Source organism: Aedes albopictus, chromosome 1, assembly GCF_035046485.1.
Source record: "Aedes albopictus strain Foshan chromosome 1, AalbF5, whole genome shotgun sequence".
NCBI lineage: Eukaryota > Metazoa > Arthropoda > Insecta > Diptera > Culicidae > Aedes > Aedes albopictus.
Window position 1 is genome coordinate 107,507,628 of NC_085136.1, and position 12,766 is coordinate 107,520,393.

Below are 12,766 nucleotides of genomic sequence, written 5' to 3' on the forward strand. Positions count from 1 at the left end.
ACCACAACTTTGACTTCAACATTTTTTTTCAACCCCACGGAGTGAATCCAGTTCACAACTCATTTCACTCCCCCTCATATGTTATCATCCTCATTCTAGATCAACCTAGTGAATTAAGTTCTCAACTCATTTCACTTGTAACGCAACTCATTTCAGCTAGAGTAAAACCTAAATTATTTTCCCGTATCGAAAAATTTACCTCCATGAGTCGATATCGAGTTAAGGAACATCGACTCATGGAGGTTTGACTGTATAATTGCAAACCTCGCTTCAACCAATCAATATTTGCGTTTGCTTAGCAGCAGTAAATGATGTGAATCCAGTTCTCGACTCATTTCACATCAAATTATTATAATGTTCCACATCAGCATTTCATAACCATGGCGAGTGAATCCAGTTCACAACTCATTTCACTCCCGATCATCTAGAATTAAATCAACTGTCACCTCAAACCTCGATTCAATAAATAAATTTTCACTTTCTATAGCAGCAATAAACATCTCAGGTCATTATGATCAATATCAACATGATTTTAAATGAATTACGTGTATTATCACAAACAACAATTCAACATTTTAGATAAATCCAATTTCGACTCATTTCCCCTTACTAGGTCAGAAAAGTTTCTATTGTATTTTAATTAGGCTCAGTGTACCAGTTATGGCTATAGTACCTTAAATTCGCCATAGTTGAGTTTCAACCTTTAATGATGCAACTCAACAAGAAAAAAAAAATCGTGAACAACAGATCACGTTCTCAAAAGATGGTTGCAATAATTCAAACTTCACAATTTGCTCAAATTATGATAGAAACAAATCAGTTTCTTTAACTTTTCGGCTTCCTTGCACCATTTTTCGCCATAGTGTACCAGTTATGGCCAATCCCATAAGGAATGCTTGCAAATAGTGCGAAGTGGAACCCAAATTAACAAATGTGTCCATAACTGGTACAGGCACCCTACTGCAGCTGCTGACGTTCTGCGATACAACTATATGTATGCTGTACTATACTCACATTAAAAGTGTTGAAATAAGCATCCATATTCACATGTAGAAAATACATTTAAAAAAAACTTACCAGAGTTCACCAGGGGCAGAATCATTAGTGCATCAGACTGATGACGGACGACACAACTTTCTGACACAAACCATGCATACCTCTTTCACAGTCGTGCAACTTTTTTTCCAGCCACCACGTTTGTTGTTAACAGTTGAAGGAAATCAATAAAAAAAACTTAGATCAATTTCTCGCATGGCAAGTGATCTTCTTGTAAAACATTATCCTCTTAATCGAACACTCTGTCCACGATTTTCATCCCCATGTAACAATTTCATCTTCATTTGCACATCATTCGTCTGTTAATAATCTGCTACAACACAATGCTTCACCCCATGCTTTTGTCAAATGTCGGCATCTTGTTTTCCATTTACAACCACATCCAATACCCCCACTCTTTCTTCTTCCTTTAGGGGCTGTCCATAAACCACGTGGTCATTGGGGGGGGGGGGGGGGGTTTCGGCCAATGACCATTTTGTATGGACAAATAAAAAATTTTGTATGGACTAATGACCACGCGGGGGGGGGGGGGGTTGAAAAGTCAGAAAAAAAATGACCACGTGGTTTATGGACAGCCCCTTACCGCATCCGTGGCCGCATCATGTGTTTTGCCGCCAGATTTTTTTGTAAATACATCTTTGCTTTTGTTCATCTCCAATCAACTTCACATTCCATCGAAATTCTTCCAGCACATAATCTTTCATAAACCACCACAGCACTGACGCATCATTTTCCATTACAACCTCATTATCACATATTCTGATTCTCGATTTATTCTTCCCATAACAAATCAAACCAAGCGCACTCCTGGAGCAGCACCCCTACTATGCTGTTATTCTAAATTAAGTTTTTTTTTACACTGGCGCTGTGCCTTTATCACCCCGCATTGAAAGATTCTCCATTTTGAATAACAATCTGCCACAAAATGCACCTTAGAAAATTTTATATTTTCACTAATTTTCCCGGCCAAATTTACCTCCTGCACTTTGCAAACACTTCTCCAACAAAACAAAACCTACAATTGCTTTTTCCACTAAGATTGGATGTGAAATTGATCGCTACCGATATTGCCACGCTCTTTGTTTTCACCTCGTCAGCCAATGTAAAGTCGCGTCTCTCGGATCTCGGAATGAATAACACGTTCGTGTACGCTCGGTGGTAGTCAGAATTCAACTGCTTTATTTTGGTTTCTGTTTTCAACGTTAGTGTACATTAATAAGGTATATTATCACAAAGTCTATTTAACAAGAGGTATGCTGAAATCAAGATACATAATAATCAAGATTTATATAAAACATTATTGCACCGACACTACAATTCCCACCATATTTTTGTCCACAATTTCTCCAAAAATTTCTAAAGGAAGTTTTAGTTGGAATTACTTCTAGAGTTCCTCCAAAAGTTTCTCATGAAGTTTCTACCAGACATTGCTCCATGGATTTCCATCCGAAATTCCACCCAAATTAAAATTTGAGAGGGTGCTGCCAACTCCGAATACGATTTGAGACGAAATTTGTCAATGGGCGTTTACTTTTGGGGCAACGATGTTCACAAGTGCATTACAATCTCCAATAGAGTTTAGGTAGAGATGAAAACACCACAGAAAGTGTCGATTGAGAGATCATTGGAAACTGTTTCATCGGCGAATTTTCCATCATATGTAGCACAAGAAAATAACGGGAAATGAAGTGATATTTTTCACAACGCTAACTAAAACATCTGTGGAAAGCTTCTTTTCTGTATGACGTTTATTTTATAATGAACTTAAGCTCGATACATAAAACTTTTTTATACTTATGTCTATATTATTTAATAAATATGAACATTATTATTTCGAAAGTTATGGAATTTTCTTCGCTAAATTGGAAGCTCTCTCCATTTCAATCCGGTATATTGCCTCAATTATATCATTAGAGACATTTTGCTGTTCAATAATTTTTGCGGTAAGATTTTGCAGCAGGTCTTCAATTTTTTGCATTCTGTCGGAAACTTGTTGATAGTTGTTCAACATTTTTTCTTCAATTTGGCTTAACTTGGTGTTGACACTAGAGATCAGCTGCTTCAATTGATGATTAGTTGGTGGTGGACAATCCAATTCAAAGGCACCCACGCTTTTTTCGTCACAAGATGTAGGGGAATAGAGCCGTATTGACGTATTCTCTAAACTATCTCTCCATGCGCAATTCAATGGGTTTTCATCAATTAATAATAGTTTAAGCGCAGGAAATTGATGAATTGCGAAATGTGTCAAGTTGTTACCTCGCAGAAAAAGGCCGGAAAGAGTAGGCATGATCCAACTGCAGACGGCAAAATGTTGAAGTCGATTATTGTCAAGATACATTTCAGTGAGCGATGGCAAACTCACCGGACCGTCACTGTAAATGTGTTTTATTTTATTAGACGAAAGCCATAGGTATTCTAAATTGTCCAACCCATTTAACTGGTCCATTTGAACGATTTCTATCAAGTTGTCTTCAAGATTTAAATATTTCAAATGTTTTAATCGATTAATGTTCTCTGGGATATGACTCAATTTTGTTTTCTCACACCGGAAACTGCCCAGCTTGTAGAACATATCAGGTTTAATAATCGCATTTTCAGTAGATGTTTCGTGTAAATGATGGTAATCTAATTTAGGATTAATGTGGATTGATTTAACAGATCCACCTACAAATTTAATTCCCTCGCACTTCTCAAATGGCTCAGTGAAATTATATGGCAGTATGTCCACTATTGTATTGAAAAAAATATATTTTCTTTTTTGTTTTGGGATGTTTCCTATCGAGGCTGCATCAGCAGGCCAGTTGAAGTCATATATTTTAATTGAATTTGCCCAGTTTGAGCCGTTTTGCACAGTGAACGGTTTTATGCCGTTGAGTGAAATCATCACAATTAGTCTGTAAGAGGTATTTTGGAATCAATATATAAAAAAACAATAACATTTGCCACAGTTATACTTACATAGTTAAAATTACTTGCATCCTGAATGAATTTTCGACCGACTTCACTTTCACTGGTAGAACTGATGTTTGATGTTTGAGGAGTTGTCCCGACCGCTTTTTATACGTTTGCGGTGATTCAGAACTTAAGAGTAGCATTAGGGTGGTGTGATATTTTAGCAAAATCGTTCTCCGCAGGAAAATGCGAGTTGATTCCGATTTTTTATTGTAGTAAATTTTATGTGATTTTTTTTTATTTGTAAACAGTTTTGACTTCCGAGTGTGCTACCACTTATCAGATAAAAAGCATGCCAACGCAGAGTCGCATGGGCGTGGATTCGTTGATTTTTATTTTTCTATTTTCGCTTTGTTCGCTGCATTCTTCGGGTTGTGATAGTTATGCAGCTGGACAACATGTCTTAGTATTGCATTCGAACAGCGATAGAGCGTTGGATGGATGCATATCTATAGGTGTGCTCGTTCCATGCTATTGATTATACATTCAACGTACGTTCTAGATTACTTGAACAACAATTGTTCGAGTATGGTAATTGTAGAGGTATTAAGTTGTATTTATTCATACAAAATTGAAATGACCAACGCTACATATGCTGGAATGAACTCCTTGTTAACAGATTTGTCAGAACGTGACTAACAGCACTTGGTTAAGCTGAGAACTCTCAAAGCTGTCCATTGTAAACGGTAGTCAAGTCCCACGCTCCGTTTGTTGATTCCTTGTACATTTTCGATTGTTTTGGTCAATCACAGATCACAACTGCAAATTGTGAGGTCAGTTGAATTCATGTTCATTTGATTACCTTGCTTGGTTACCATGCCAAATCGCGGCAAATCTTATGCATGAAAAAAGAAAAATCTTGGAAAGCTGAAGTTAGTTCAAAAATTCAATAATAAGCATCGATTGAAGACTCCCCTTAGGTTTCTGGTACCACAGAGATTCATAACTTCAAAATCGCTCTAAAAATCGTTTAACATTATATTATACACTAGTGAGACTTCCATCGACCACGCATTCGATGATTGTTTGGACACAGAACAACAGATGTATCACTTGGAACAAAATGCAATTAAAATCATCGTCACGAAAACATAATCGCCCAATGCTAACCACGTTGTATTTCGCAAACTCACTGGGTAGATGACGGTAGTGGGCAAACGTCAAACTGGAGCGACAACGATGCGTGCGCCATGAGCGAGAGATTTGCGAACTACAAAATATTTGAATTATCCGTTAAAAAAGGAAACGATGGGAAGTAAGTAGAGTAAGACGTCTGTTTGTCTGTGGTTTGGAGTTCATGCCTTTCTTTCGTTTTGAAGTTTACCACTAGCGCGATACAGAAATCGTGAAAGCGCGTTTTGTGCAACATGTGCACCAGAAATTATAGGAATATTTCAAGGAAACCCATCAAGGTGGTTCGTCTGTTTATCTGTACAACGCCTGTAAATACAGCCATTGGTTATGGTGTAGATACGATTATGGTCAAAGTGACGTTCATAGAAAAAAAAAACAAAAATATACTCTTTAAGCACATCAAATTGAGAAAAAATAAGCTTGACACTCTTGAATCGCTCTGACTTGAACAACATCGAGTTTTTCTACTTTCTTCCGTAAAATGTTACAATTATATTAAAATAAGAAACTAAGAGTTCAAAATCTTTCAGATTTCAGATTTTAGTGTTTCACCCAAGCGTGGTCCACCCTAGGTTTGATTCAATGTGGTTTATGCATATGCGGCGAGAAAAAAAAACATCGGCGAGAACTGCGATAACAGCTCTGACCGAACAATGGGATCAATTCAAAGTTCGAAATTGAAATCGATTCAATCCAACGGAAAGGAAGCGTTGCGTTGTTTGAACAATTGATGAGCACAGCTCAAAGTTGGTCTCACTCTTGCAGCAAAATAAACGACACATAAACAAGAACAATCTTTCGAGAGGTAAACTCAAAAAAGTTTTCAAAGCTCAGACTCTCAAGGTTTAGTGTTCAAAATTTTGAAAGGCATCATATGTTTTTTGTTTTTTTTTGTGGTGTAAAAGATAATTTCAAAATTCAAAACAAATATTTTGGAACATAATTGAATTTCAAAACTTCACTTATATCAACCTACAATATGCCCTTGTGTTTTTATTTGAACCCACTGTTCGTATCGGGAATTTTTGGAACTTTATCTCAACCCGAATTTGCAAACATTCATATGGCATTGCAGTGGTGTAACTCGCCAGCTCGGGGTGGGAATCTACAGGGTCGTTGAATGACTTTCTTTCCCCATACATATACGGGCATGAATGGTACTCAAATCGGAACAGGAACGAAAAAGAATGAAAACTGTGTCATAGATGAACTATTGTCGGAGTGAGAGTGTCCAAACTTAACGAAGAGGATTTACACGCTGAACCGAAACTAATCACTCGAAAAGCGAGGCTTGGACGGTTCCTTTTCGAACCCCGATAATACGAACAAGGCAAAAGTGGTTAAAATTTTCACACCTCGAATAATTTACTGGATTCACGCGCGCACTTCTATTCTTTTCGAGAATCAGCTTTACAAGAGAATTTGCCCCGCCAACATGGAGTCATTTTATAGAGAATTCCTCTTTTACCAATCTTTTTATTATTTTTACTATTTTTTTGACATATCGGTAATATTTGTTAGTGTTTCCACACCCTAATCTCCGTTTTCATCTAGCGTCATCTATAAGTCAGATTTCCCTTGTTATCAGTGAGTATAATTTACCCACGCTCAAACTGCTCGACTCTCGTCTGACGTACATGTCCGAAACAAAGGGGAAAATGAAACAGGCTCACTCACTTGTCCGTCATCAACTAGTGAGTGCCATCTGTTTGTGTTTGAATTTTACTTTCAGGGTCGTAATCGGGAGGGGAAGGGAAAAAGGACTTGCGGTGGAGCCAGCAAGCGTAAACTGGGAACCGAACGGTTACAATACCCCATCGTCCCTCCTTCAAAATGAATGAAATTCATTTTGAATCAATGGTTTCAATCATTAACTTCTACCAAGATCAACTTTTGATTATGGTGAAACTGATTTAAATGCCCTTCTGCGGGAATACTCTATTAGCCCTATTAACCTTCGTCACTGTAGACGAAGCAAAGGTACTCAAATCGAGTGGTAACTCATAACCAACACTGTTGTTGTGTTGAAAAGTATCAATCAATGAACCAATGTTTATGTTTACATCGCGATTAGTACGACGGTTCGCGAGTCCTCGTACTATGTTTCGCGTTCTTTCTCGACATTTCGCGGTTAACGTGGCGGCTTTCAATCGTGTCCGGCAACAGAAAACTCTCGAGAGTACTCTGTATCGCGATTCCGTAAAAATCATTTGCCGGTCGGATTTCAATTTTACTGTTCGACGGAGTCTGCGGGAAAGAGAATTTTCTCTTGCGAAGGCGATTGGCTTTGCCATAAGGTAAGATCAGTTTTGGTAAACAATGCTTCGGTAATAGGATTGTAATCGTTTCTACCTCTTCTAGGTTCATATTTCGTTGAATAATTATTCGTTCCGGAACTATGAATGAAAAACGTAAGTAATCAATCAATCATTGCGACTGACTTGAAGACTGATGAATCATGATTCTAGGATTGTGAGGACTTCAGTCGTCCACAAATGTACACCGACGGGATATGGGGTGTCGCCAGCCATCGAACTGGTCCCGATCGAGTGTGAAACTTGACCTTTGAATATCTCGCATCCTTCGCTGGAGCGACACTGGTCTTCGATGGAATCGTTGGAGTTGCCGTTAATGTGATCTCGAGCTCAAAGGAGAGACCCGAGCAGAAATTTTATATCAACCTCGCTGTATCGTACAGGAGCAAAAATGTCAAAATAAATTCATTTTGGGTGTTGTTATTCGTTTGGGGATGGTGTCTATCGATCTGGTTTACCTCCGGTTTCCGCGATGATTTACCGAAGAGAAAGCATAACTTTTTTTTACGAAAGGTTTACGCGACGATTACGGCAAAAGTTTCTATCGGGTTAGCTAGTGTTGGTTTATGAATGGTCGATTGCGGTTTTTGTAAGATCCTACGGTTGGATACTCATGTTTACTCGCTAGATTCTATCTCGCGCCAGACATTTCTGGGCTTCGGCGGTGCTTGGCTTCCCGCTGAGCGGTCACGGAAAGCCACGAAGGAATTTGCATCTTCGTCTTTCGCGTCGACGGATAGGCTCGCGATTGTTTGCCGGAATCGGAAAAGGAACATTCTACTAGTTTTCGCATTTGTAAATCAACTATACGATGTTTTAATCGGGTTCTAGGCCGCCCGCGCGTCGTTTCGCGGATCAACATCGACCGGTTTGTTGAATTCATCGCAATAAACTGCCGTTTCCTTTTTGATCGGGAAACGTTACGTACGAAATTGAAACAATTAAAAAAAACCTAGTTTTTGCATAGTGCTTTCAACACTCTTCTAATGGATTTACGCGTTTCGATTCAAACATACATCGGAGATTTCTGTACGTTCACGCATTTCTACATAGTTCTAATTAGTTATCGAGCGATTTCAAATTTGTTATCCTAAATTTTCACACGAACGGGGTTCATTTCAAAATCGGGTTGAAATATTCTCAGGTAACTCAAATTTTCAAATTTGGTTCTGAATCAAACTGTTCTCATTCATCCTTCGTTAGGAGAACGAAATTTTTGCAAAACAGAGCTCTGTTTTCATCTCCCCTTCCGGGAGAAATGGAATCGCATGGGGTTGAAGTTGTATTTTTGTTGGGCGCCAATTTGTAACTCGCCAGCTCGGGGTGGGAATCTACAGGGTCGTTGAATGACTTTCTTTCCCCATACATATACGGGCATGAATGGTACTCAAATCGGAACAGGAACGAAAAAGAATGAAAACTGTGTCATAGATGAACTATTGTCGGAGTGAGAGTGTCCAAACTTAACGAAGAGGATTTACACGCTGAACCGAAACTAATCACTCGAAAAGCGAGGCTTGGACGGTTCCTTTTCGAACCCCGATAATACGAACAAGGCAAAAGTGGTTAAAATTTTCACACCTCGAATAATTTACTGGATTCACGCGCGCACTTCTATTCTTTTCGAGAATCAGCTTTACAAGAGAATTTGCCCCGCCAACATGGAGTCATTTTATAGAGAATTCCTCTTTTACCAATCTTTTTATTATTTTTACTATTTTTTTGACATATCGGTAATATTTGTTAGTGTTTCCACACCCTAATCTCCGTTTTCATCTAGCGTCATCTATAAGTCAGATTTCCCTTGTTATCAGTGAGTATAATTTACCCACGCTCAAACTGCTCGACTCTCGTCTGACGTACATGTCCGAAACAAAGGGGAAAATGAAACAGGCTCACTCACTTGTCCGTCATCAACTAGTGAGTGCCATCTGTTTGTGTTTGAATTTTACTTTCAGGGTCGTAATCGGGAGGGGAAGGGAAAAAGGACTTGCGGTGGAGCCAGCAAGCGTAAACTGGGAACCGAACGGTTACAGTGGAGCAGCCCCAAGTACAAAACAAACATACCGTAAAATGGGGTAGAATTGATCAGCAGACACTTGCTCATGAAATGTTCAAATCACCATTTTCATTGAATCTGTTTTTGGTCACGAACTTTGTTTTGGTTAAACTGCTCAAATATAGCTACGAAGAGATATGAAGGGTCATGGAAATCGAGTTTCGTGAATGTTTAAATGAACCGATTATTCTTTACTGTTTTTTTTTTATCGCAGTTTGTTACATTTTCAAAAATCCACGTTTTGCGTAAATTCTACAAACAATGTGGAACTCAAAATTCCTCTACCAGCTACACATGACTTCGAACCGATCCACTTTATAGGTGAATAAATGCTTATTTTTAGTAAAATTATCCATTTACCAAACATATTTCTAACTCCGATAGGAAATTGCCACATCTTTAGGCATTATTTCTAGCTTTGATATTTGTTTTTATTTTATTTTTTATCAAATACCTTTTAATGTTTATGACCACTTGGACTTTTGGCATCAAATATGAATTTGAGTACCTCGATTTAAACTTGTACAGGTATTGAAACAGAAACAAATACTGACTACTTGGGTGATCAGAAGTACCCCATTTCCAAATCAGATGATAAATTGTACGTATTCAAGTTTTTTATGCAAAGTAAGCTCGGATTACGGTTCTTGTGAACAACTGGGCCGCTGAATACTCGCACTTTTTCCTGCGAACAAGTTAAATAAGCAAACAGTAATGTAGTGCAGCATGCAAACATTCAATATGGATCTGCCTTCTGCTGCACTTCCAAAGTTACCCACTTCTAGGGTTCTTAAATGCCTTATTTTTTTTTCGTTTCCTGATTTCTATGTCAAGAGGCAATGTTTGATAATATGTTTATTGCAAATGAATCACTTGAAAAAATAAACTGCTTCGCCACACATCAACTAGCAGATAACAAACCACCATTCGTGCTGGAGCGACTTGAACTTGAACCACATCTGGCAAAAGGATAGACGAAAAAAAATCCGTTCACACATGTTACACTAGTTTACAGCACTTTGGAACTCGGTAAGCCGGTGATCATTTTTAGTGTACAATCCTGCTCTTAGTTTGAAAACGTGATGGAAAAAATACTAGAGCGGTCATTCTTTCGACTCTCCATACAAGGATAACAATTTGAAACCCATTTTTGTCCTATTTTCAAGCAAGGTTGTTCACTTCATGCATCTTATGCTTCGTAACCAATGCCCAGATTGAGCTGAAATGTTCACTTTTACTCGCTTACAACTCATTTTTAGCATGAACGCTGTGAAAGATTTTTTTTTCTGAAATTTTTTTTTAATTTTTTTTGAAAATTTTGCCAAACTTCAAAAAAAAGCTGACCAATTTCTCGACTTTCATCGATCCGACGAAAAAATCGTGTTCAGATGTTCGAAACACATTTTATTCAGTTTTCTATTGATGCAAAAAGATTGAAGATTGACTGACAGGCAAGGCAATATTTTTAACTTTTAGTAAATTCCATGTTTTATAATACTGTAGGGTTTGATTTTCAGGTAAAACTCAAAAATTGTTCACTTCAAAAAAACACGGTTTCGAAATCAGCACGTAATTCATCATCAAAACCAATGCCGTTGATAGAAGTTCACCACTTTCGTTTTATTTTGTGAACTAGTGTTATCTTTCCTCGTATAGAAAAGGAAGAACATTATGCTGCCAGTCGTAGCCAACTCATTTGGTGGGGAAATTTCAGTCGACTTGCTCACTTAGAATCCCCAGAATCGAACGGCGGATTCCGTTCGGGAAATGAAAGTTAATTTTTAAGTTACTTGATTTGGATGTTACAAGAATACCTACTTCGAGTAAGGTGGAACTGGATGAATTTCTTCACTTTTTGGTTTTTGATTTTCTTTTTTTTTTTCAAATAACGGAGCAATGTTCTCAAAATTGGAAGAATCAAGGAATCTCATGATTTTTTGTACTGTTGAATAATGATTTTAAGTTTAACAAGCACCAATTGTAAACTGTGAAGATATAGTGATAAGTTAAAATTTACTAGTAAAATTGAATAAAAAAAATCGAAACAAAATTTTGAAAACAAAATCTTTGCAATGCTATTGAACGTTTTCTACCAAAAAAAAAAAAAAAAAAAACAGGAGAAACCTTGATCCTTCCTCCGAATGTCTATGGAAATCGATTTTGAAAACATTGCTCCGTTGTTAAATAAAAAAAAATCATTAACATAAAAAAATGAAGAAATGCATACATTTTCGATTTTAAAATGACAATCAAACTCAATTTTTCATAAAATCTAACGCCTAGGCCTGGGGGTCTCCAATTCGCCATGTGTATAAGGCTTTCAATCGCCAATCCGCAGCAGGTGGGTTCGATTCCCGTTCCGGTCGGGAAATTTTTGCTGACTTCCCTGGGCATAGAATAGCATTCAACTAATAACTGTGTAAGTACTCAAAGAACACTTAGTTGAAGAGAGGCAGGTTATTGTACATATTAACCTTCCTCGGGCATTGAAAACAAGTTACGAATAATGCATTGGGGTCAATATGACCCAGAAATTCAAACGCTTATGGAACCAATTCAAATGACTAATGTCTTATTTGATAGATAATTTCGTCAAGAATGTATTGATATGTTGAAACAGTGGTTCCGGGAGCATTGGTCACCGGAAATCTGCTACACAGGGCACCATGTCGGACTTGTGCGATAGTATAACATTTTTCCAGTAGTTGTGGAATATCTCGCGTTCTGGACCACTTAGAACGATACTGTCTTCGGCAAAGTTGCTCAGAAGACTAAGAGCTTCCACATAGGAAACAATTTAGTTCGGAAATCACTCACGGCGAGGCGCTAGTGCTCTTTTGAGCCTCCAGTTCTGGACCACTTAGACCAAAGCTGTCTTCGGGAAAGTCGCTCAGAAGACTAAGAGCTTTCACATGGGAAACAATTTAGTTCCAAAATCATTCACTGCGAGGCGCTAGTGTTCTTAGGAGCTTCCAGTTTAGTTTAAACGTTATATATCTCGCGTTATGAACCACTTGGAAGGATACTATCTTGTGAAAAGTTAGTCAGCAGAATGAGAGCGTTCACATAGAAAACAATTTAGTTCGAGAATCACTCACTATGTGGCGCTAGTGCTCTTGGGAGCTTCCAGTTTAGTCTTAACGTCGTATATTTCACGTTCAGGACCAATTAGAAAGATACTGTCTCAGTCAAATTTGCTCATAGGACTGAAAACTTTCGCATAAAAACAATCTAGTTAGAGAATCAC

The 12,766-nt window shown here is 37.9% G+C and overlaps 1 protein-coding gene and 1 long non-coding RNA gene across 2 annotated transcripts; one reads left to right on the top strand and one right to left on the bottom strand.

The window, feature by feature from the left end:
• Positions 1 to 2,808: 2,808 nt before the first annotated feature.
• LOC109397663 (leucine-rich repeat-containing G-protein coupled receptor 4-like) lies at positions 2,809 to 4,202 on the bottom strand. Its single transcript, XM_029874422.2, has 2 exons — positions 4,018 to 4,202; positions 2,809 to 3,953 (listed from the first exon to the last, which is right to left on the bottom strand). Exons 1-2 carry the CDS (start codon positions 4,152 to 4,154, stop codon positions 2,897 to 2,899), a joined length of 1,194 nt encoding a protein of 397 aa, XP_029730282.2. The 5' UTR covers positions 4,155 to 4,202; the 3' UTR covers positions 2,809 to 2,896.
• Positions 4,203 to 6,764: 2,562 nt separating this feature from the next.
• Positions 6,765 to 8,378, top strand: LOC115266669 (uncharacterized). The gene is made up of 3 exons (XR_003897396.2): positions 6,765 to 7,442; positions 7,507 to 7,556; positions 7,614 to 8,378. It is a non-coding gene; the product is annotated as an uncharacterized LOC115266669 (long non-coding RNA).
• The last annotated feature ends 4,388 nt before the right edge of the window (positions 8,379 to 12,766 follow it).